Source organism: Rhinatrema bivittatum, chromosome 1 (genome assembly GCF_901001135.1).
Source record: "Rhinatrema bivittatum chromosome 1, aRhiBiv1.1, whole genome shotgun sequence".
Classification (NCBI taxonomy): Eukaryota; Metazoa; Chordata; class Amphibia; order Gymnophiona; family Rhinatrematidae; genus Rhinatrema; species Rhinatrema bivittatum.
Genome location: NC_042615.1, coordinates 788,590,722 through 788,617,251, shown reverse-complemented (window position 1 = coordinate 788,617,251; position 26,530 = coordinate 788,590,722). Strand labels below are relative to the sequence as shown.

Genomic DNA, 26,530 nt, shown 5'->3' with positions numbered 1-26,530 from the left:
TCTCACGGTGCGGCTCCTACTGTCCTTGGGATTTCTAATTAATTATCAGAAGTCCAATCTGAGTCCATCTCAATCCCTCTCCTTTATTGGAGCAGATCTCGACACTATCCAAGCAAAAGCTTTCCTTCCCAGGGACCGACTTCATATGGTGGCAGTGCTCGCGCGCACAGTGCGATTTCGCCGAACTACGACTGCTCGTCATGTCCTTGTCTTGTTGGGACATATGGCGTCCTCGGTCCATGTTACTCCAATGGCTCATCTTGCCATGCGAGTAACACAGTGGACTTTAAAATCCCATTGGTCTCAGGCCCACCATCCAATGTCCAACATTGTCCATGTCACCAGGCAGCTTCGTCTCTCACTTGCTTGGTGAGTCCAAGAGTCCAATTTGCTCCAAGGACTACCATTTCAGGCTCCAGAACCTCAGGTAATTCTGACAACCGATACTTCCACTTTAGGTTGGGGAGCACATGTCGACCGCCTGCAAACTCAGGGAACTTGGTCTGCAGCGGAGGCATTTTCTGGAGCTCAGGGCGATCAGATATGCCCTTCTAGCTTTCAGAGATTGCTTGTCCAAAAGACCATCCTGATCCAAACGGACAATCTGGTAGTGATGTGGCACATCAACAAGCGGGGGGGGGGGGGGGGGGGGGGGGGATGGGTTCCTACCTCTTGTGTCAGGAAGTAGCACAAATTTGGGCTTTAGCTCTCTCTCATGTGATGCTATTGAGAGCGACCTACCTGGCAGGTGTGGACAATGTTGTAGCGGACAGACTCAGTCATACGTTTCAGCCCCACGAGTGGTCCCTAAACCCCACGGTGGCGGATCAGATATTTCAGAAGTAGGGGTATCCGAGCATCGACCTCTTTGCATCGATTCACAATCGCAAGGTGGAGAACTTCTGCTCCCTACATCACAGTCAATGAATTCCACCGAGGGACGCCTTCACCTTTTCGTGGGCGACTGGCCTCCTGTATGCCTTCCAACCACTTCCTCTCATCAGCAAGACTCTCGTGAAGCTACGCCGGGACAAGGGCCTCATGATTCTCATAGCCCCCCCCACTGGCTGCGTCAGGTTTGGTTTCCCATCCTTCGCGAACTCTCATCTGTCCACAAATTCCCCTGGGCACAGATCCGTCTCTGATATCTCAGAATGGACAGCTCCGCCATCCCAACCTTCAGGCCTTGTCGTTGACAGCTTGGATGTTGAAAGGCTAATCTTGCGGCCTCTCAATCTATCGGACTCTGTATCCCAAGCCCTGGTAGCTTCATGAAAGCCTTCTACTAGACGATTTTATCATTCTAAATGGAAAAGATTTTCGTTATGGTGCACTTCAAAGGAGTTAGATCCCTTTACCTGCCCCACAGCGAAGTTTTTAGGCTACCTCTGGCACCTCTCGGAGTCGGGTCTGCAAACTTCCTCCATTAGAGTCCATGTCAGTGCGGTGGCCTCCTTCCATAAGGGTGCAGGGGATGTCTCTATTTCGACACAATGCCTAGTAGTGCGCTTTATGAAGGGCTTATTTCACCTCAAGACCCCTCTTCATCCCCCGGCCCCTGCTTGGGACCTTAATGTGGTTTTAGCGCGACTCATGAAACCTCCGTTTGAGCCTCTGTACTCCTGCAAGTTACGACATCTCAGTTGGAAAGTGCTTTTCCTTCTAGCTTTGATGTCTGCCTGCAGGATCAGTGAGCTACAGGCACTGGTAACATACCCCCCTTACACAAAATTCCTTCATGATCGGGTGGTCCTCCGCACTCATCCTAAATTTCTACCAAAAATAGTCTCTGAGTTTTATTTAAATCAGTCCATTGTTTTACTGACTTTCTTTCCAGCACCACACTCACAACCCGGTGAGCGGGCTCTGCATTCCTTAGACTGCAAGTGTTCCTTAGCCTTTTATTTGGAATGCACTGCAGGCCATAGGAAGTCTACCCAGTTATTTGTCTCCTTTGATAAGATTAAACTGGGGATCCCGGTGGGCAAGCAGACGCTGTCCTCCTGGCTGGCGGACTGTATTTCTTTCTGCTACCCGCAAGCAGGCCTTCCACTTCAGGGACGCGTTAAAGCGCACTCCATTAGAGCAATGGCAACGTCGGTAGCACACCTTCATTCTGTACCTCTTGCTGACATCTGAAGAGCTGCTACATGAAGTTCTCTCCATACCTTCGCAGCTCATGATTGCCTGGACAACTCTGGCAGAAAAGATTCTATCTTTGGCCAGTCTGTTCTGCATAATTTATTCTCAGCTTAATACCCAACTTCCTTCAACAGCCCGCTGGGAATTTCAGGCTGCCCGTTCTCCAAAATCGCCCCTGTTGTTGTGCCTGTTTCACTTCTATGGGTGCTTTTGGTACATGCGCGGGCATCCTCAGCTCGTTATTCACCCATATGTGAACCATATCCCAACCATCTCTCCCAAAGTCAGAAACCTAGGGGTAGTCATGGACACTCAATTGAGCTTCACAGGCTTCATTAACAACACAATAAAGGAGTGCTACTTCAAACTTCAAGTATTAAAAAGACTAAGACCCCTCCTTCATTTTCAAGATTTCAGGTCTATCTTACAAGCGATCATTTTTTCAAAAATCGATTACTGCAATGCTCTTCTTCAAGGCCTTCCAGACAACTCCATTAAACCTCTCCAGTTGCTTCAGAATGCAACTGCAAGGATACTCACAAAGTCTAACAAAAGGGACCACATAACACCGATCCTTAAGAAGCTCCATTGGCTCCCAGTCAAATTCAGAATCCTCTACAAGCTTTTAGTAATCACCCACAAAGCCATTCTTAACATCTCTCCGCTGGACCTATCGACCCCCCTGCAACTTCATACTTCAACCCGTCCTCTGAGATTAGTGCAAAGAGGGACTCTAAGAACACCTACATTCAAAACCTCCTTTAGTAAAAGAGCCTTTTCCACCGCAGGCCCCAAACAGTGGAACCTGCTCCCACCGGACCTTAGGCTGGAACAATGCACAATTACATTCAAGAAGAGACTTAAGACGCTACTATTCAGACAAGCCTTCCCATAACACTCATCCTTGCCTCATCCTCCACGGACCTTCTCTTCTTAAGCTCAGATGCCTAAGCACTTTTTCTTCCGCTACCTAAGCTATTTAATATATGTATATTAGTTTCATTAAATCTATGGTAACCCTCCGCTACCCTCCCCCCCCCTTCCAACCCCCTTCCAATCCCTCATTCCTACCCCCTCCCTCGGAATACCTTGTTACCCCAAAAAGCCAACTCTTACCAGTTTGACACGTTACTCCCTATGCTTAAGCTGTATCCAAGTTTTTCTCTCCCCTTGTTCTATGTAAGACAACTTTGTCACTGTTTTTATGGTTGCATTGTAAACCGGAGTGATAATTAACTCTGTTATTTGAACTTCGGTATAGAAAAGTTATAAATAAATAAATATGTGAGGACTACCATCCTGCTTGTCCTGTGAGAAAGCAGAGTTGCTTACCTGTAACAGGTGTTCTCACAGGACAGCAGGATGTTAGTCCTCATGAAACCCTCCCGCCACCCCGTGGAGTTGGGTACGCTTGCGATTTTTTATTTTATTTTTTCGCATGTTCTTTTTACTTTACATGAGACTGAAGGAAGACCCCTGCTGGATGCAGGGTTAGTGCCATGCTGGGCATGCCCAGTAGGTGGCAGTCAAAGTTCTAGAAACTTTGACAAAAGTGTTCCGTGATTGGGCTCCATCCTGATGATGTCACCCATATGTGAGGGCTAACATCCTGCTGTCCTATGAGAACACCTGTTACAGGCAAGCAACTCTGCTTTATTGGAACACAGTCAGCATGGATTTACCCAAGGCAAGTCTTGCCTCACAAATCTGTTTCATTTTTTTTAAAGGGGTTAATAAACCTGTGGATAAAGGTGAGCCAGTAGAGGTAGTGAATTTGGATTTTCAGAAGGCATTTGACAAAGTCCCTCATGAGAGACTTCTAAGGAAACTAAATAGTCATGGGATAGGAAGCAGTGTCCTTTCATGGTTAAAAGAGAGGAAACAGAGAATAGGATTAAACGGTCAATTTTCTCAGTGGAAAAGGGTAAACAGTGAAGTGCCTCAGGGATCTGTACTTGGACCAGTGCTTTTCAATATATTTATAAATGATCTGGAAAGGAATATAATGAGTGAGATAATCAAATTTGCAGATGATACAAAATTATTCAGAGTAGTTAAATCACAAACGGATTGTGATAAATTGCAGGAGGACCTTGCGAGACTGGAAGATTGGGAATCCAAATGGCAGATGAAATTTAATGTGGACAATTTCAAGGTTATGCATAAAGGGAAAAATAATCCATGCTGTAGTTACACAATGTTAGGTTCCATATTAGGAGCTACCACCCAGGAAAAAGATCTAGGCAGTGCGCACATGTTATAAAATCGGGCGTAGATTTGTTTGCGCCAGATTGCGTGAACAAATCTACGCCCGCGCGTAGATTGTAAAATCTGCCCCTTAGTGTTTGGGTACTTGCCAGGTACTTGTTGCCTGGATTGGCCACTGTTGGAAACAGGATGCTGGGCTTGATGTACCCTTGGTCTGACCCAGTATGGCAATTTCTTATGTTCTTAACCTTTCTATTAAATGAAATTGAAACAGAGATACCATATGTGTGTTGCACCTGTGAAATATATGGACTTTGCCCTTGACCACAGACCATTGAGGGTTCCAGATCCAGGCTCAGTCTGACCCCCTGGACAGACTGCTTGCCCACTTGGCACAGGGTTTTGAGCCCTTCTGTAAAAACTATGGTCCCGTTCTTAAACGGGACAGCTTCCTGTTACGCAAGGTACAATTAATGTCTGTTTGGATAAGGATCAATTAATTGGACAATTGAACTCTCAAGACTTTAGGTTAATACTTACTGTCCTTTGCTCAAGGAAGATGAAATCCCCTGAGCGACCCCAAGAACCTGGGTAGGGAGCCCTCCATTTGAGCTCCCCAATCCAAGGTTGGATGCATCCGTAATCAGGACAATTTGGACTAGACAACTTTGGAATAAATCAACCAGCAGACAGAGTCTCTTGTGGCTGAGCACTGCAGAGTGGTTGTAACCACCAACATTTTAGGGGTCACTAGGGCTGCACATGCCCAGTAGGGCATGCTGAAAGCTTTTAGAAGCTTTGAAATCTAAGTTCCATACCAGGCTCCATGTGAATTTGTCACCCCCATGTGTGAGGACTGCATCTTGTTTGTCCACAGGGAAAACATTAGTCAGGGAAATTCCGCTAAATATATACTGCTAAATATCCAGAATAATGTATCTGGCTAAATATAGCTGATTACAGTTTCCATTCTGTTTTTTTCTGAACATTGACCTCATAATGTACATGAGAGCCAAGAGATGCTAATAAACTTTTATGAGATAGGTCACTTCCTCATTGAGATGACCTAGTCAGATGCCCACTTTCACCTCATTCCTGTTTCCCCCAACTGCCTTGGAATAATATAATATCTGTTATTCTTGATATGCTGTGCTAGTCATATGAGAACAAAACAAAAGCAAAGTGTTCAACAGGGATGAAATAGTATCTCTTTCTGTGTTTTACTAGTGTAATTATGTCAACCTTTCCACAATTTTAGCACAGCTTCTATAACTACAGTGTATTCTCAACCAAATATTAGCTTTCCATTTTTCACATAATTTTGCTTTCTTTTTTCTAATGATTCCTATGATATTGGTGCATGTGAAGTGTTTTGAGAGGATGCTTGAATGAGTCAGTGTGTCATGATTGACGTGCTGACAAAAGTTAGTTTGAGCTGATATCACAGCAGGAGTATGCTCAGAGGGCTCTCTGTACCCAATTCCAGATGTTGGGGATATTGGAAGAGTAACTTTACAGCTGAGAAGGGATAAAAAGGATCCTGCATATTGTAATGAAAATGAATAGTGACAGCCGAAAAACCTATCTAAAGGGTTATTTTTAAAATTTGGTTTTCCTGAGTTAGGCAGGGTCTGTGAGATGCATATTTAAAATAAGAACAGGATGTAAATATGCTTGCTGAAGTCAATCATTTTCTGCCAGGAAGATTTCTATTTTCTGACATAATCAGTTTAATAGTTGGTGAAACTTATGCATTTCATATGTTTTCTGATTAGAAAGACACTAGGGTTTTTTTTTTTCATTTTCAATGAATTTTAACAGGAAACACAATTTTGCTCATGCTCATTATTTATGCAATCCTAAATCTTACTAAAATAATTGTCTTTTTTTTATAAATTGTTTATTGGCATTAAAAAAAAGTACCACAGCAATGATTTTCACATAGCAATAACACATATAAACAAGGGTTCACCCTTGTTTCTAAGCGCACCCTTTACTATAACAGTTGTAGAGACTGCCATTCCAGTTTCCTTTTTGATTAATCAACATTCATACATCCTACCTTATCACCCACACAACTTATTCTTACATTCTTATAACCCACGTACTTGCCACATATATACATACTATTAGTCTCCAATGTCAATAAATCATAACTCTAAGAATGACTACTTACAACAAGCCATTTCCCCGTCCAGTTTATATCACCCAACTTAATGTATAGAATTACACAAGTCAAGAGGCAACCAATCATACAAGCAATACACTTTCCCCTCACAATAGTGAGAAAGAGAAAGTGTAAGGATTTGGTAGACCAACTGTCCAGAAATTCCATTTCCATCTTTTGTAGCATCAGAGATCTCCAAAATGTTAAATCCGGTACAGTCTTTTCTATCCAATAACAATATATCCTTTTTTTATTGCTAATAGATTCAGCATCTCAAATCTGTTGGCTTTCCCCTTCATAATTCTTTCACTCCATTCCCCCTCCTACTAAAAATGTATTAATGCAACCTTTTCAAATCTGGTCTTAAATTTCCAATTCAATTGCATCACATCCATTATCTGCTGCCAGAAAGGGAGAATTCTCTCACATTCCTCAAAATTATGCACTAAATTCCCTGGGTGTTAATTTTCTACCAGTTCATAGACGATTTGGATTATATTTCCTCTTTTATTCATGGGACAGAAGATGGCTCTTTCTTCTCAGATTGCTGTTTTTCCAGAAAACCTCATATGAACGTTTGATTTCCTCGTTCTCATCCAATATTTATATCAAAATTCTCAAAATCCTCTTCCACAAATTCATTGCTATGCTCAGGAATTTTTATACATATCCTTTAAGTGTGACCATCAAACACTCCACATGTGGACAATCAAGTTTCAGAGCAGGGACTGGTCTTTGTATTGGTTCTTTTCAACATTTTTGAAGTGACAGAATGGAAGGGTTGTTGGGAAAGGTTTGTCTTTTTGCCAGTGATACCAAAATCTGTAACAGGGTGGACAGCCAGGAAGGAATGAAAAATATGATGAAGAATCTAGCAAAGCTCAAGAAATGGTCTAAGGTCTGGCAGCTAAGATTTAATGCTACAAAATGCAGAGTAATGCATTTAGACTGCAAAAATCCAAGGGAAAGGTACAGTATTGGAGCTGAAATTCTTTAAGTACAAAAGAAGATCAGGATCTGGGGATAATTGTATCTGATAATCTTAAGGTGCCAAAAGGTGGATAAAGCACTGATAAAAGCCCCAAAGATGCTTGGCTTCATAGGAAGAGGAATGGTCAACAGAAAAAGGGAGGTGATATTGCCCCTGTATAGATCCATGGTGAGATCCCATTTGGAATACTGTGTGCAGTTCTGGAGACCACACCTTCAAAAGGATATAAACAGGATGCAGTCGGTGCAGAGGATGGCTACTGAAATGGTCAGTGGACTTTGTTCTAAAGCATATGGAGATAGAACTACCCTAGAGGAAAGGCAAGATAGGGGAGATATGATAGAGAGATTCAAATATCTCAAAGGTTTCCATGCACAGGAGGTTAACCTTTCAATGGAAAGGAGGCTCTAGAATGAGGGGACATGAGATGAGGTTGAAAGGGGATAGAATCAAGAGTAATTTTAGGAAATATTTCTTTACAAAGAGGGTGGTGGATGTGTGGAACAGCCTCCCAGTGAAGGTGGTGGAGACAAAAGCAGTATCTGAATTAAAGAAAGCATGGGAGAAATACAGAGGATCTCTAAGGAAGTGATGAGAATTATAATGCTAAAATGATTGAACAGATGGGCAGAATGGATGGGTCATAAGGTTTTTTCTACCCTCTTGTTTCTATGTTTCTATTAACTCTAAAATAAATCGTTTTAACTATTCTGGGACCCTTTTAAGTAAATTGAAGCCCGTATTTTAGAAGGAATTTTAACTGCATTGTATCCAGAGGATGCACAGGAAAGGATTTTGTGGAATGACTCGATTCTTTCTTTTTTTAACAGGTTGTACATGAAATCAGAAACTACCCCTACCCACAGCTTCACCTGCTTGCTCTTCAGGGACTGACTCCAGCCAGACACACATCAGCTGTAAGGGAAAGTTATGAAGTAAGCTTCTTTTTTCTATAAATTGTACCATCTTTCCCATGTTGCTCTGACACTAGAGGGTCTCTGTACCAAACTGCAGTAAATCTATTTTCTTCTACCTTCTGCTCTACCAGTCCTGAACCTATGGATATATCCTCTCATTCAGCCATATGGAGGCAGAGTTCTATATATATTTATATATTTTTTAATGACATCACTAGAATATATGTGATGTTCAGAAACATTTCAGCCAGTGTTCTCTGCCTCCAGCCATTGGATGGGAGCTTGGAGTTCAGCTCTTATAGCAAAAAAAAGGAAAGAATAAGGATTTGTTAGGAGATTCAGCCTTCTTACTATTTTCAAAGTGGCTAGAAATTTGGGCCATGCTCCTGCAGTAAAGCAAGCCCTGGTGACATTAATTTGTGTTTCTTTCTCCTTTATCGTTTTTTTCTTTATTGGCAAAGAGGAGTTCCTGCTCCCTAATTCGGCCATTGTTTTGTTGCAAATTAGATTGAGTTATCTACACTTTAGGAGCGGTTTTACATGGTTTATCACAGCCGGGAGCTGCTTTAAAGCCTCTTGATGTCTGAGAAAGGTCGCTGCTGTGGTGGGTGCAGTGTGAAGTGCAATTCTTCTGAAGGACGTTTATGTTCCATTTGCCGCAGTAAATCTAATTCGCCAGATCTGGTGAAAGTTTTGGCGTCAGTAAAGAAAGTACCTTGTCTTGAGGCTTCAGGTAAGCAAAAGCCTCCTTCTAGGGCAGCCTCAGCCACCGGAGAGCCGTTAACTGCAGCCTGTTCTAATAGCTGACTCAGATGCGGCAGCCATCTTGATTGAATTGCCGGGAGCATCATCAGCAAAGACAAGTCCCAGTTTAAGCCAAGGACCTCCCAAATTAGTTCCGGGGCTAGATTTTCTCTCTGAGGCTAAACAGGAGTTCCCAGTACCAGCTCTGAAGCCTTTTTGCCTGATTTTTTCAAGTTTTTGCATCAGAAATTTCATGCCTTACAAGGAGATTGTGATGGTATTGCAGAACATGTATAGGATGATTCTTCAGTTGCTGAGGTTTTTGGGTGGATTCTTGGGCACTGTGGCAGATGACCACGCCCACTGTGGCAGATGACCATGCCCACGGTGAGGAGCCCTGTGGGGAGCCACAGTACTGGACTAGACTCAGGACACTGAAACACAGAATTAGCTCTTTTATTGTACAGCTTGATGTGTACCACCAGGGGTGGCAGTAGTGAGGTGATCCAGAGGTTGCAGTCCCGGGACCCTCGGCAGAGGGAACCCGTCTCACCACGTTGGTATAGGGGATTCCGATGCAGGTTTCCCAGGCAAGGCAATGCTGTAGATGAGACAGACTGAGAGTTAGATTACTCACTAGATGGTAGCTGTAGGCTGGCGATTCCACCAGGTTGAAGTAGATGGTACAGGCACCGAGGCAGGGAGAGCAGGCCCTCGAGGAGCGAGGACCTGATCCCAGTAAGGCACCTGAAATAAAGCAGAGGGCCCCCGAGGAGCGGGTACCCAGGTTAGGTAATACCCCGAAGGGCAGAGAGAAAGCTTCCAGCGGCAGCACGGAAGCGGCAGAGTAGCTTAGACCGGCCGAGACCAATCCTTGCTAACTCAATGAGCTAGCAAACAAGTACAGGCTAAATATCCGGATGGCATGATGTCACTTGAGGGGGACGCCCCCCGAGGTTCGCGCCATAGCTGGAATAAAGACGTGGGTAGCGAGCGCGAGCACCCTAGGAGGCCCTTGGGAGAAACATGGCAGGAGGCAATGCCATAGCCATTTTGGGGACTCTGGAGAATGCGGCTTGCATACGCAGCGGTAGCCATCTTCCCAAGGCTAGCGGGGAGAGCTGAGAAAAAGGTGAGGCACAAGGGTCAAAGCCGTCTGAGACCTGCGGACGCAACAGTTGGATTCAGATGAAGCTGAATCACTGTCACTGGATTTGGATTTCCTGTACGTACCAGGATCAGTCCAGACCGTGGGTTATGTCCCCCTTCCAGCAGATGGAGTCAGAGCAAAAACTCAGAGGGCGGTCCCTCATGACTGGTGCGCCCTCTGTAAATCTTCATTCCCTGTACGTACCAGGATCAGTCCAGACTGCTGGGTTATGCCTCCCTTCCAGCAGATGGAGTCAGAGAAAAGCTGAAGAGCACCCCCTAGATATACTGGTGTGCCACCTGCGATCCCTCAGTATTTCTCTGACTCCAGCAGATTGAGAGGCATAACCTGCAGTCCTGATCCTTCTCAGATTTGTCATTGGTGGCACAGGTTTGCTCCCAACTCCTCTGGCTAGATCAATTTTCTTATCCCTTAGGCAGGCAGCACTATAGGAGTTTCTGATTCTCTTGAGACTGTTTTAAAAAAAATAAATTTTAATTTTCTTCCCATTCTGGCGCTAGCGGAGCTGAGGCATATTGTGGCAGGCCAGGTAGGGCAGTGCCCTGAAGCCTAGTTCCCGGAGCTTAGGTTACCTGAGTGGCCGGGGGGAGGATTTACCGGTGGGCCAGTCACTCTCCCCCCCTAATTTTCATGCCAGAGATCTTAACTTTCTCTGAAGGGGTCTTGCGCTTTACCGAGGCATAGGGGCTATCAATACATTTTAAGTGGCTTGTTTCTTACAAAAAAAAAAAAAAGAACAAGCATCAACTGAGTCTCACAGCCCGTCGGAGACGGGTCAGGAGTGTGCTTCTGTTCTTTCAGCCCCGGCCTGCCGTGCTTCGGCCCCGGGGCTCCGGAGGGGATGGACTCTCCACTCGGCACGTCGGTTCTGCCATTTTCGCACACTTTTTATCTGCGGCTCTCATGCCGCGCGCCTTAGCCTGTATGGCTTGTGGGGAGTCGGGGACCCGGCTTTCTCGGGTCTCTGCTCCCGGTGTATTCCCGGGGGCGAGGGACCCTCCCGATGGCCGGGGGCTGCCTGCGGCCTTTCACTTCGCGGCCGCGTGAGCCACAAAGAAGCTCAGCGGCTCGGGGGCAGAGACCTGCCCCGCCCCCCCTCAATGAGGGGGCGGCGGCCATTTTGGCCGCCCCGACCGTGCCGAGCATGGTCGCTGATGCAGCGTCGGAGGAGGATGATTTTTCTCCTGCTTCTCCGCCTGCATTAAGCCCACAGCGCCAGCACGATCAAGATTCCTCAGCAATTCCTCGGGGGGCCTTAAAGAGACCGCAGCCATTTTCCTCCAGATTTGTTCTTTTAATGCACAAGGCCTACTTAGAGGCTGAAGCAGACTGGGAGGAGTCCCCCCTCCCCCCTCCTTAGCTTTTTAAGCCTACACCGGACCAGGGAAAGACGGGGACCCGCCTCCCTCGCCCTGCTATGGATCCGGATCCGGTTGTTCCTGAGACTGCGGACACTTACAATCAGGATATGGGAGGGGATGTAGACAGCCATGTTCCTGTGGAGGGGGATGATCCACAAATCCTTAGACTGTTTAGCAAGGATGAATTGGATCCATTAATTCCGCATGTTTTGCGGAAATTGGAGATTCCGGCTCCACATCCCGAAGTGGATTCCGCTCCCGGGGATACTGTTTTAGCGGGGCTTAAGGGTCCCCCGCAAACTTTTTCATTTCACCATAAACTTTTTCAGATTGTATCCAGGGAATGGATTTCCCCGAGGCATCATTAAGGGTCAGCAGGGCTATGGAAAAACTGTACCCTCTACCGAGCGACTCTTTGAATCTCCTGAAGGTGCCCAAGGTAGACTCTGCCATCATGGCGGTTATTAAGTATACCACTATTCCAGTGACTGGTGGAACGGCGCTGAAAGATCTTCAAGATAGGAAGTTGGAGATCTTACTGAAGCGCATTTTTGAAGTATCTGCGCTCGGCGTCCGGGCCGCTGTCTGTAGCAGCCTTATGCAGAGGGCTACTCTCCGATGGGTTCAACAATTGCTTACAACCCAAGAGCTTCCCCCTGAGGAGGCAGAACAGGCTAACAGCATGGAGTCCGCGGTCGCCTACACAGCGGATGCCCTGTATGATCTTCTACGGACCTCTGCACGCACCATGGCGTCCATGGTTTCAGCAAGGCGGCTCTTGTGGTTACGACACTGGTCGGCGGATGCCTCCTCCAAATCTCGATTGGGTTCTTTTCCCTTTAAGGGAAAATTGCTGTTTGGAGATGAACTGGAGCAACTCATTAAGGATTTGGGGGACAACAAGGTGTACAAGCTTCCTGAGGACAAGCCCAAACAGTTTCACTCCTTCAGAGTGTCCAGAGGCCGTTTTCACGGTCAATGCCGTTTTCTTGCGGGGAGGGGCTCGTCCTTCACGCAGCGACAATCGCCATCCCGGTCACAGACATGGTCGCATTCCTTTCGTGGCAGGAGGCCTCAACATTCAGGGGCCCCCCATACCTTTACCCCCAATAAGCCTTCACAATGAGGGGGTGCCGGCCCATTCCTCTGTTCCACTGATCGGGGGCCGGTTGTCCTGCTTTTGGGAGGAATGAGTCAAGATAATGTCGAACCAATGGATGCTCGATATTATAAGTCACGGTTACGCTTTGGATTTTGCTCGGCCACTTCGTGATTTGTTTTTAGTTTCCCCTTGTGGTCCCCCAGACAAGCAACAGGTAATTGCTCAGACACTGTCTCGATTGCAGGCGTTGGGGGCCGTGGTTCCATAGTCCCCAAGAAGGAGGGCACATTTCGACCGATTCTGGACCTCAAGCAGGTCAACCGAACTTTACGCGTACCACGTTTTCGGATGGAGACGCTGAGGTCAGTTATTGCGGCCGTCCACAAGGGAGAGTATTTGGCCTCTTTGGATCTAATGGAGGCTTATCTACACATCGGAATTCAGGCATGCCATCAACGGTTTCTACGGTTCATGATCATGGGGAAGCATTATCAGTTTTGCGCCCTGCCTTTCGGCCTGTCAACGGCCCCCAGAGTGTTTACCAAGGTGATGGTCATAGTTGCAGCTTCCCTCCGGCGTCGGGGAATTTTGATCCATCCTTATCTGGACGATTGGCTCATCCGGGCAAAGTCGGAAGCGCTTTGCGAGATAGCGGTACAGTCAGTGTTAGACAGTCTACAGTCCTTGGGATGGATAGTGAATTTTGCCAAGAGCCATCTGACACCATCTCAGGAGTTGGAATTTCTAGGAGCCCGGTTCGACATGGCGGCTGGCAAGGTGTTCCTCCCCCGTCAGCGCATGCTCAATTTAATGTTTCGGATCCAGCGCCTTCTGGCCCTTCCTTTGCCCACGGCATGGGATTATTTGCAGGTGTTTGGACATATGGCATCTACCCTGGAATTGGTCCCATGGACTTTTGCTCATATGCAGCCATTACAGAGGGCGCTGCTTTCCCGCTGGGACCCCAAGTCGGAGGACTATGCCCTGTCCTTGCCCTTGATGGTACCAGCCCGGTCCAGTCTCCGTTGGTGGTTGGTACCGGGTCATCTTCTTCAAGGGGTGGACCTGGAACCCCCACCTTTGATCATCATCACGACCGATGCCAGTCTGACAGGTTGGGGAGCAGTCTGTCAATCCAAATCTGCTCAGGGGCGGTGGTCCCCTCGACAGGCCAAATGGTCGATCAGTCGTTTGGAGACCAGGGCAGTACGCCTAGCCCTACAGCACTTTCTCCCCTTGGTCCACCACAGGGCAGTAAGGATTCTCTCCGACAATGCGACAACAGTGGCCTACATAAACCGACAGGGGGGTACAAGGAGTCGTCCGGTGGCGTCCGAAGCAGATCTGTTGATGGCCTGGGCGGAACCTCACCTGAGCTGTCTTGCGGCCTCCCACATCGCAGGCATGGACAATGTTCAGGCGGATTTTCTCAGCCGACAGCGACTAGATCCCGGAGAGTGGGAGCTGTCACCCGAGGCGATGAGACTCATTATTCGTCGTTGGGGAACCCCGCGCCTGGACTTAATGGCGACTCGGAGCAATGCCAAAGCGGCTCGTTTCTTCAGTCGAAGGAGAGAACACGGGTAGGAAGGAGTAGATGCTCTGGTGCTTCCATGGTCTCCAAACATTCTTCTTTATGTGTTCCCTCCCTGGCCACTGGTAGGGAAAGTTCTGAGGCGCATAGAATCTCACCAGGGGCTGGTTATTCTAGTGGCCCCGGAGTGGCCAAGAAGACCGTGGTTTGCGGATCTAGCCACCCTAGCAGTCGACGGTCCATTGCGTCTGAGCCACATATCGACCCTTCTGCATCAAGGCCCCGTATCTTTCGATCAGATGGATCGCTTTTTTCTAGCGGCTTGGCTTATGAGAGGAGGCAACTCAGAAAGAAAGGTTTTCCGGAAGCCGTGATTTCTACTCTTCTCAGGGCTCGCAAGACCTCCACTTCCCTGGCCTGTGTCAGGGTTTGGAAGGTTTTTGAGTCATGGTGCGGTGGGTTGAAGGTGTCCTCACAAAGGTCCATGATAGTGCATATTCTGGCGTTTTTACAGGAAGGGTTGAAAAAGGGTCTTGCTTATAATTCTCTTCGGGTCCAGGTAGCAGCCTTGGGCTGTTTGCGTGGTAAGATGGAAGGTTCTACCATTGCGTAGCATCCAGATGTTATTCATGTTTTGCGCGGTATCAAGCATTTGCGTCCTCCTGTACGGGCGCTTTGTCCATCCTGGAGCTTGAATTTGGTTCTCTGTGACCCTCTGTTTGAGCCTATTAAGTGGGCCACCTTGAAAGATTTAACTCTCAAGATGGTTTTTCTCGTGGCTATTTGTTCAGTGCGTTGGGTTTCCGAGATACAAGCATTGTCATGCAGGGAACCATTCCTACGGATAACGGAGTCGGGAGTATCGCTGAGGACGGTACCCTCCTTTTTACCGAAGGTGGTTTCGTCTTTTCACGTCAACAAGTCGGTGGATTTACCCTCCTTTTCTGAGGAGGAGACCCGTTCTTCTCACGGTCGTGACTTACGGCGACTGGATGTTCGGAGGATACTGTTACAATATCTGGAAGTCACAAATGATTTTCGTACATCGGATCATCTTTTCGTCTTATGGAATGGTCCGAAGAAGGGATCTAAGGCTTCCAAAACTACCATCGCTCGCTGGCTAAAGGACGCTATTGCTTCCACTTACATAGGTCACGGACATCCGGTTCCGGGTAGCCTTAAGGCTCATTCTCTCCGCTCTCAGGCAGCATCATGGGTGGAAAGCCAATATGTTTCGCCCCAGGAAATTTACTGCTATCGAAGGTTTTCGGAGGTCTGGGGTCCAAGCCCTTCTTTACTTGCTTCCTTGCCGCGGCTGACGCGATGCAGCGCCGACAGGGAGCCTGGATCGTGGCTCTCCCGGGACGGCCTGTGTGCTCGGTGCCTCCCCGGTGGGGAGGGCACCCTGAGCCCTAGAGGGCGGTCTGGTTCACGCGCAAATGCGCACCAGGGTCTGAGGAGGTCGACTCCATTCCCGTCCAATGTGGGAATGGTGGCCATCTTGGATCCACTACTTGCTGCTCCAGCGCTGCCTCCCAGGGATTCAGACCCGGATGGATCTCATTCTCCTCTGGTTCTCTTTTCGGCGCACCTCCCCGATGCAGAGCCGCCCTCAGAGGACCCTCCGACCCCCCCCCTCGGCCCCCCCCTCCGGCCATCCCTCCCCCAGAGCCTCCGTTTTTGTATAATCGTCCAACATTTTCAGTTTGTTGCACTACCTTTTGGACTGGCAACTTTTACAGAGGTTATGGTTGTAGTAGTTGCCTTTTTAAGAAGGAAAGGAATTTTAATTCATCCTTATTTGGATGATTGGTTAATAAGGGCCAAATCATATTTTGAAGGGGTAATATTGACCAAGCCAGTAGTTGGGTAATCAATTTTACAAAGAGTCATTTGCAACCTTCCCAAACTATAGAAATCTAGGGAAGTTATTTGATTGCGCAGCTGGTATGGTATACCTTCTGCAGAAAAGAATTTCAAAGCTGTGTGCCTAGGTGAAATTCTTTTCAGTTCAGCGAGTTCCAACTGCTTGGCATTACCTGCAGCTGTTAGCTTCAATGGCTTCGATTTTGGATTTGGGAGCACACATGAGACCTCTACAGATTTCATTTCTTTCAAGATGGAATCACAGATTCATGGTACCAAATTGCGTCTTCCATTATCCAATGAGATTCAAGTGTCTTTAAAATGGTGGACACATTCTCCAAATTTACAGAAGGGTATGCCTTTAGAGAGCCCAGATTGGGAGCTTCTGACAATGGATTCTAGTCTGTTAGGATAGGGAGCACATTACAAACATCATTATGCTCAGAGTCTCTGATATCAGAGCAAGGCACAGTGGTCAATAAATCGCCTAGAGACCAGGGCTATCAGACTGGCTCTGTTGCATTTTCAGAGTCATCTTCAGGGAAAGGCAGTGAGAGTTTTATGTTCTTATGTTCTTAATGCAACAGCATTTGCATATATAAACAAGCAGGGAGGAACACGCAGTCAAGGTGTTTTGGAAGAGACAGACCTCTTGTTTGCTTGGGCCAAGAACCATCTGCTTCAGTTGACAGCTCAACACATAGCAGGCCAGTTCAATGTTCAGGCAGAATATCTAAGTCGGAACGTAATAGATCCAGGAGAATGGGAATTGTGACAGGAGGCCTATTTGCAGATAGTTCAGAAATGGGGGCCACATCAGTTAGATCTGATGGGTTCCAATCAAAATAAAAAGATACAGAGGTTTTTCACTTGCCGCAGAGAAGTAAACAGCGAAGCAATAGATGCAAAGTTGGAAGGGATACAAGCTTCTGTATCTTTTTCCTTCATGGCCTCTAATAGCTTGAGTGTTAAGGAAAATAAAGAAAGAAAGAGTGTTAGTGCTGCTGGTAGCCCTTGACTGGCCAAGATATGACCATGGTATGCAGCCTAAGGAGATTATTAGTAGATCAGCCTCTACTCCTGCCACAAATCAAGGGTCTTCTACATCAGGGACCTGTAGAGATGGAGGATCCAACTCCATTCTTGCCTATGGCTTGGCTATTGAAAGGACAAGATTAGAAAAGAGAGGTTATTCACCCTCGGTGATTAGTACAATGTTGTACTCTAGAAAGGGTTCTACTTCTCTGTCTTATAAAGAGTTTGGTGCGTATCTGAGGAATTTTGTAGGCATAGGAATTTATCTCTGTGAGTTGCATAAATAAGGGATATTCTTGTCTTTTTGCAGTTTGGTTTAAATAAAAGTTTAGCTTTAAACCCTTTTAAAGTTCAAATAGCTGCCATTTTTTGCTTTTGGGGGTTAATTAACGGTAGTTTGATTTCTTCCCATAGGGATATTTCTTGTTTACTAAGTGGGGTGAAATATATACATCCTCGTAGCAGATCTGTTTTTCCTCATTGTAGTTTAAATTTAGTTTTGCAAGCGTTGACTAAACCTCCTTTTGAGCCCTTAAGTCAGATTTAACCTTTAAAACAGTCTTTTTGGTTGCAATTATTTCTGCAAGGCGAATTTCCAAATTACAGGCCTTGTCATGTCAATCCCCTTTCTTGAGGTTTACAAAACGTTCGGTTATTTTGAGGCGAGTTCCTTCTTTTCTACCTAAGGTAGTATCTTCTTTTCATATTAATCAGCATCTTGTTCTACCTGCTTTTAACAAGAGGGAGTGTAAGAAAGATTTAGATTCATTAAAATTTTTAGATGTTAAGAAATGCTTAAAGTTTTACCTAAGGATTTCTAAGTCTGAGAAGTTGTTTGTTCTTTATTGTAGACCATGAAAGGGAGAATCAGCTTCAAAGACTTCGATTACTAGATGGTTAAAAAAATGCCATTTCTTTGGCTTATTTATTGCAGGGTAGAATAGTACCTAGAATGATTAAGGCCCATTCAACAGAAGCATAAACTTCATCGTGGGCTGAAAGATGCTCAGTAAGTCCAGTGGAGATTTATAAAGCAAAAAGATGGACTTCATTGGGGACATTTGCAAGGCATTATAGGCTGGATCTTCTTGCTACACAAGAATTTTTGGATCTTCAGTCTTAAAGGCGGGATTGTAATCTTCCCACCCTTAGATGGGCTTTGTATTTCCCATAGATTTGGGACTGTTTGAACAGAAGGTAGAGGAAGGAGAAATTATGTCTTATCTGTTAATTTCCTTTCCTTTTCATCTGCTACACCAGTCCAGAACCCCTCCCATTATATATAAAAGTTTAAGAGTTTTTCACAAAGTTATATTTACTTATTTTATATTTACTGGGTGTTGCATATGGACTTGGCTTCCTTCAAGAAAGAATTTTAAATAAAATTGTTTTGCTGTATTATCCTCAGCTTATTAGGCTGTGGCACTGTAAGATTTATATTTGCAAATGAGTTTATTTTTGTCTATTGTTCTATTATTATTTGTTTTCTGATATGTTATTAGCTTTGATAGTAGTAAACTGGCTGAATTGGTTCTGAACATCATATATATTCTAGTAATGTCATTAAAAAAATATAGAGAGAACTCTGCTTCCATATGTGCTGGATGAGAGGATATACCCATAGGTTCTGTACTGGTGTAGCAGAAGTAAAGGAAAGGACATTAACAGGTAAGACATTATTTCTCTTTTACTATATTACTGAAGGCCTAATAAATAACGCCAGCAGTAATTTTCCTCTGGGAATATGTACTGGTCCTGAGATACCATTTACCGCAGCCAAAGTAACACCATGGGAAACCACTGACTCCTTCCTTGCTGTTCTAATCAGCCCAGAATCTAAGGACCAGTATGTAAGGGGTAGAAAACATAATTCAGAGGGGAAGGAGCCAGGTGTTCTTGTTTATACAGGATAGTCCTATTTTTTTTAAATTGTCCTTTGTCCTGCTTAAGCAAGGATAGGATATGCAATTGTCCTGTTTTTCAGTCTGACCATATATGTGAAAAGAAATTCAAATGATTCTCACAGGACAAGCAGGATGGTAGTCCTCACATATGGGTGACATCACAGGATGGAGCCCAATCACGGAACACTTTTGTCAAAGTTTCTAGAACTTTGACTGGCCCCTACTGGGCATGCCCAGCATGGCACCAACCCTGCAGCCAGCAGGGGTCCCCCATTAGTCTTCTTTTTTCAGCGCAGCAGTAACCACGCGGTTAAGGAGCTCCACAGAGATTCCTGACAGGAATTTTCCTCACGGAATTACTGCAACTTTTCTTACCCCACAGGGGTCCCTCCTTCAATTTTTTCAAGCTGTGGTACTCCGGTAAGTTTTCTACCTGTTTTTGGTCGATTCCCGTCGAGTTTGGCCCTCGCGGCCTACTGGCCATCGACCGTACCGCGGCCCAAATTTTTCATTGCCATGGCATCGGAGTTCCATCAGTGCCTGGACTGCAATCGCACCATGTCCATAACAGACCCTCATAAGGTCTATGTGATGTGCCTTGGATGTGAGCACGATGTCCTGACCTGCACCAAATGTTGCCTAATGTACCAAAAGGTCGCAAGGCCAGAATGGAGAAGATGGAACTTCTCTTCCATGCTCAAACCCCGATGCTGTCTATTGCATCAACATCGTCAGAACCGGCACCATTAACTTCGCGCCAGTATCAACCACCGAGCGGTGACTGCCTGGCATCGACGATTTCTCGGCCTTCAACCACCTCTACTCCCCCTCAAGACCGAGGGGATCGTAGAGAGAAACAATGCCACTGACATCGGAAGTCTCGGACCACTGAGGGAGCGAAATCATCGACCTCGCCATCGTCCGAACCGCCTTCGAAGAAACCCCGTCCAGAAAAGGCACCGACCTTTTTGGCGACCGGATCATCGAGGCAACTCTCACCCAAAAAGGGATTGGGAGCCGCGACTCTGTCTTTAATGGTGGTCCCTCCGGCTATGCCTCTGCCTCCTTCTTCTGTTCTGGAGCCGGGGCTGCTTGCTCCAGGTCTCCGAGAAGAACTGGACTGGCTGGTTCAGGAGGCCATCGACAAGGCGATGCATCGACTCCAAGTTCCTCCAGCACCGACACCGGTACCGATCGTGGAACCGACTACTGACCTGATTCCGGCAGTGTTGGCACCGCTGCTCTCGAGGATGGAAGCACTCATTGCCGCTTTTCCACCGATGGATCCCGAGTCACTGATGGCTCCGGTGCCCTCTCCGCTTACCTTGTCATCAGGAGGAGGAACACCGTTCCGCAACTTTCCATCGGGAGTTCTACCGATGCCTCAGCAATCGATGCCGATACATCAATTGGCGCCACTGATCCATCCATCAATGCCGATGCATCCGTCGGCGCCACCGATCCATTCATCAATGCCCTCGATGCCTGCACCGGTGCCTTCGATGCCTTCATCGGTGCCTCCAATTATTCCTTCGATTCCTTCGGAGCCTAGACCAGGACCTTCAGGGATTCCACCACCCTGTCCCCCTCGGGCTCCTAGAGGGGCAGGTGCTGATCCCTATGATACCTGGACTGATGATTCTTCACCAGACACCGATGACCTGCCTTCACCACCTTCTTCTACTGAAAGCAGAAAGCGTTCTCCTCCAGAGGACCTTTCCTTCATAAATTTTGTGAAGGAGATGTCTGAATTGGTTCCATTACAGACTGAACAAGATGACAGGCATCAAATGATGGAGCTGTTGCAATTCCTGGATGCTCTCAAGGAAATAACCTCCTTCCCTATTCACCAAATTCTTCTGGATCTCCTCAAAAAGAACTGGGAACACCCTGGCTCTGTTGCTCCAGTCAACAGGAAGGCTGACACCACTTATTTGGTACAGTCATCCCCAGGGTTTCAAAAACCTCAATTGGATCATCAATCTGTGATTGTAGAATCTGCCCAAAAGAGGGCAAAGAGATCAAAACCCCACACTTCATTTCCCCCAGGCAAGGAGCAAAAATTTCTAGATGCCATTGGTCGCCGTGTCTTCCAGGGCTCAGTGCTCATTTCCCGAATCGCCTCTTATCAGCTCTATATGACCCAATACAACAGGGTCTTATTTAAGCAGATACAAGACTTAACAGACTCCCTGCCTCAGCAATTTCAAGATCAGCTCCAAACCCTAGTAAACAAGGGTTTTGAGGTGGGCAAGCATGAAATAAGATCATCTTACGATATCTTTGACACTGCTACTAGGGTATCTGCAGCTGCTATCTCAGCAAGAAGATGGGCCTGGCTCAAGTCTTCAGACCTTCGCCTTGAAGTGCAAGACAGATTATCTGCCCTGCCCTGTGTAGGAGACAATCTGTTCAGCGAATAGATCCAACGAATGGTGGCGGAACTCAAGGACCATCCTGAGGCCCTGAGACAGCTCTCTCTGATGCCTTCTGAGTACTCCTCAAAACAGCCTTTCCGAAAAGACACTAAGAAATCCTTCTTCCGTCCAAAGAAATCCTACCAGCCACCGGCTAGAACTCGCTCTACGAGACCATTTCAAAAAACCCAGTCTCGTCACATACGAAAACAAAAGCCGCAAGCAGCTCCTCAGCTGGGCCCTGCCTCCGGTTTTTGACTCCCGCATAGAGAGCAGCAGCCAGCTTCCACTGCCTCACATACCAATGGGAGGTCGATTGTGCCATTTCAACAACAGGTGGCACTCAATCACCTCAGACCAGTGGGTCCTAGCGATAATCGCTCAAGGTTTTCATCTCAACTTTCTCTCCATCCCACCGGACTCCCCACCTCTACTGACGTGGAGAACATCCGATCACTCCATCCTTCTGGAACAGGAGGTCTCCCTCCTTCTCCAGTCCAAGCAATAGAACCAGTGCCCTACTCTCAGCATGGCCTAGGGATCTATTCCCGGTACTTCCTAATCCCAAAAAAATTGGGAGGCGTTCGTCCAATTCTGGATCTACGTGTCCTCAACAAGTACCTTCATCGAGAAAAGTTCAAAATGGTAACCTTGGGTTCTCTTCTTCCTCTTCTACAAAGAGAAGGCTGGCTCTGCTCTCTAGACCTCCAGGATGCATACACTCATATTGCGATAACTCCATCTCCGCCCCATGGTGTTGGGTTCGTTACGTTTCTTATTTTATTTTTCAGCACTTCCTGTAGCTTTTTAAACAAGACTGAGGGGAGACCCCTGCTGGCTGCAGGGTTGGTGCCATGCTGGGCATGCCCAGTAGGGGCCAGTCAAAGTTCTAGAAACTTTGACAAAAGTGTTCTGTGATTGGGCTCCATCTTGTGATGTTACCTATATGTGAGGACTAACATCATGCTGTCCTGTGAGAACACCTGTTACAGGTAAGCAACATTTGCTATTTCATAAATGATACAGACAGGCAGATTTAGGTTTCTAAGTAGAAGGTGCAGGGAGTAGAGGTGGTGTGGTGCATCATCATCATCATCATCTACTCTTCGTCCCCTCACTCTCATCTTCACTTTTGCTCTTTCTCCCCCTTTCTCTTCCCTTCTGCTACTTCCAGTTTTTCAGTCTAACCCCCACAGGACCTGACCACATAGCTCCTTCCAGTTCTCTTTCTCTCAATGACCTCTCCATCTCTCACTGCTCTTAAATGCATCTCCATCTCTCCCTTTAAGTTCCTTTCCCTGTACGTACCCTGATCAGTCCAGACCGCTGGGTTGTGTCTCCCTTCCAGCAGATGGAGTCAGAGAAAAAATCTGAAAGGCACCCCCTCTTAACCTGGTGTGCCACCTGTGATCCTTCAGTATTTCTCTGACTCCAGCAGATGAGGGTGAAAGAACCTGTGGTCCTGATCCTTTAAAAAAAACCCCAAACATTTTTTAATTACCACAAAGGCAAGGAGTTTCTTTCATCGAGAGGTGTTGAGCCTCAATTCTTGTGCCTTTGGCTAAATCAAGCTAATTGAAACAAAAAAAAGTTAGTTTTGTTTTCAGAGGTGAGCAGTGCTAGTCCTCCCGAGGTTTCTGCCTTGGTTGAGGTAAGGCTGGGGTTGGACGCCCCGATAGCTGACTTCCCGGAGCTACTTCTTATCCAGGTGAGTAGGGGGATTAACCGGTGGGCCGGTCCCTCCCCCTTGCACCCTGAGACAAGATAATTCCTCAGGTGCCTCCTCCTGTGTCGCAATTGTCTGCTTTTTAGAGAATAATTAAATTACTACCGAGCACAGGTGTCCCGGGACTCCGGAGGGGCGATTTCGCTGATTTTTAGACCCGTGCTGGCTCACCATCGCGCTGGGATGCCGCGGGGCTCAGTGTGTTCGGCATACGGGGAGCCGGTCGTGCGGCTCTCCCGCGATGGCCTTTGTGCAAGTTGCCTCCCTGGCGGTGAAAGGCCATCGCGGGGGAGTAGCAGCGGAGCTGTTTCAGAGCGCTTTCGGAGTGCTGGGAGGAAATCGCACTCTCACCGGCATCGCAGGAACGGTGGCCATTTTGCCTGCACTACGCTCCAGTGTAGGGCTGGATGCGGGGGAGGGCAGATCCCTCCTCCGCTTTCCCTGCCGAATTTGAGCCCTGTGAGACCACGGAGTCCTGTACCTGCTTCCCCTCCCAGTTTTGACCTCCCCCGGGGGGGGGGCCTTAAAGGGGCAGCCTCCTTTTTCTTCAAAATTTGTGCTTTTTTTTGGTGAATTTGTTTATTAACAATATATTCACAGCATAACATTACAGCGTAGTCAGCAGAAGCATATGTAAAGAAACAGACATGTGTATATATTAGTGCATAGTAGTGTCATGACATTAAAAATAATAATTTTAACATTAACTTTAAATGTCCACTATACTGTTCGGGAGCACTGTTAGTATTTTTCTAGATAGAGTCACCAATATCCCGGCCAACTTCCCAGCCTCCCAGTGCCTGGTTCTCAGTGCCACCTCCCTTCCCCCCCCCCCCCCCCTTTTCTTTCTTTTGGAGAACCCCTCTCCCCCTCCCCCTTCCCTCTGACTCACTGGTGACAAATTTGCCTGAATATGATTTGAAGGATAAAGTCATCATACTGCAATCCTGAGAATGTCAATCCTGAGAAGGTCAATCTGGAGAATGGCAATCTGGAGAATGTCTGTGGAGACACTTGGCCTCGGAATGTGTTGATGCTGGACGCCTCAAAACCTTCAAAACAACAGGCGTTAAGTTCCATTACCAAATATGGATCCCAGGTAAATGAGCTAATTTGTTCCTCTTAACTCCGTTTTCTGAGCAGGGTGCAAAGGTCATGGTAAGATAACGATATAAACTGACTCCCTGGAAGTAGAATATATGGACTCCAGGACTATCATGTAAATAAGAGGAGATGAAAATAATTTAGGAGATATGAAACTGTGTACCACATATGGAGTTGTGCGCCACAGATGGAGCAGGCGGGTTTTTTTTTTTTTCTATACTGTAATTCTTCTTTAGGAAGTAATTTCACACAGTCCGCCCAGATGCGTATCGTTTGTTCGCTATACTTAGCAGGTTTTTGGTTTGCCGTTAATTGTTCCTGGTAAAGGATCTGTTGAAATTTTGTTTTCCATATTACCTTGTACTGTGGTGCTGGTGTCGTCCATTGCGCCAGAATGGTGTCCTTTGCCACTAGCACTATTTTATTCAGCAGTTGAAGTTGATGATCTTCTAACGCATAAACGTCAGCCTTCACCCGTCCAAAGAGCCAGATTCGTGGGTCCATAGGTAGAGATATTCCCCACATTTTCATCACTAACTGCTGTAGGTGAAGCCATAAGACCTGTACTGCTGAGCAGGACCAAAAGCCGTGATAGAAGTCCGGATTGGGGACAGAACATTGGGTGCAGTGATTCCCATATAGTAGGCAGTCCTTTGGGAGTAAAAAGCTTGATAGTAGAATTTATACAGCTTATCTTTTAGAGCCTCGTTTTCTATTATTGAAGGGATTGTTTGTAAGCAAGAACAGAATTCTTTTTGCGTGAGACTGTTGGGTATCCACCTGTTCCATTTTTGAGTCATTACGGAGAGATCCTGAGAATGTGTCAAGCTCAAGGTCGCTGAGTAGTATTGCGAGCAGGTGTAACGTTTCCCATCTTTCCCCTGTAGCAAAGTGTGTAGGGCTTGTGAGTGTAGGAAGGAGGGATGGGCCAGCAGCTTGTCTGTGATGAAATGTCTCAGTTGTAAGTAACCGTAAAAATCTTTCTAGGGTAAGTGACATTTGTTCTGTAACTCCTGAAAGCTAAGTATACATATCGGGTTGGCTTCCAGATTGATCATATGAGAAATAGTTGTCAATCCATTCACTGACCACCGATGAAACAGCTCTTGTGTCAGTCCTGGTTGAAATAAAGGATTTCCCCGGATAGGCTGGCAGACAGTAAACTCCGGTATTACTTGAAGGAGAGTACAAAATCATTTCCACGTCATGCGAAAGGGGCGTATGAGTACACTGGTAGAAAGGTATTTAGGTAGCGAGGCGCTCGGGCACTGTAAAACTGCACTGGGTATAAATAAAGTGAACCAGTTGTTAAAATGCTCTAACGGGGAGCAACATTCCATATCGTATATCCAGTCTCTTATGTGCCTCAACAAGCTAGCATAATTATATGCCTCTAAATCTGGGCAGTTTAATCCCCCATCCTTTTTGGATCGCATAAGGACTTGTAGGGATCTCTGCCTGTTTGCCCCGCCATAGATACTTATTAATTTCCTTATGGATTTCGACAATGTCTGATTTTATCAGCTAGGTAGGGAGCATGGCAAAGAGGTATAGCCATTTAGAAATTTCCATCATTTTTAAGAGTAAAATTTTCCCTGAGAACAATAGTGGTAAATTCCGCCATAACTGCCCTTATCAAATCTCTAGGGGACAACAAGGTGTACAAGTTACTGGAGGATAAGCCTAGAACCTCCAGGGCTTTTGGTTCGGCTCGCCCTCGGTTCCGGGGCCAGCACAGGTTCCGGCAGGGCAGGTCCTTTACTCCCCATCAGCCATCTCCGAGGTCTCAGTCTTGGCCTCATTCCTTTCATGGCCACAGGCCTCTCCACAACGGGGGTCCTCGGGGATCTTCTAGGGGCAAGTCTACCCAATGAAGGTGTGCTGGCCCACTCCTCTGTTCTTCGAGGAATGGGTCAAGATTACTTCGGACCAGTGGGTTCTAAGCCTCATCGAACACGGTTACGCTTTGGATTTTGCTCACCCATTGTGGGATCTGTTTTTTATGTCGCCCAGCAGGTCACACGTGAAACGGACAGCCGTAAATCAAACCCTGGGTCAATTGAAAGCCCTGGGAGCCAATGTCCCGGTCCCTCCAGAGGAGTACAGGACCGGCAGATACTCCATATATTTCATGGTTCCCA

General features: G+C 46.6%; 1 protein-coding gene across 5 annotated transcripts in view; it reads left to right on the top strand.

Moving 5' to 3' along the window:
- RNF165 (ring finger protein 165) overlaps nt 1-26,530 on the top strand; it is a 345,068-nt gene that overhangs the window by 271,080 nt on the left and 47,458 nt on the right. For all 5 annotated transcript variants that reach the window (XR_003853057.1, XR_003853056.1, XM_029580671.1 and 2 more), the window contains one exon: nt 8,339-8,443. Coding sequence is in view for 3 of the 5 variants with exons in the window: in XM_029580671.1 (XP_029436531.1) it covers nt 8,339-8,443 (105 nt within the window). In the remaining 2 variants the exon portion in view is untranslated. The remainder of the gene's footprint in view (nt 1-8,338; nt 8,444-26,530) is intronic.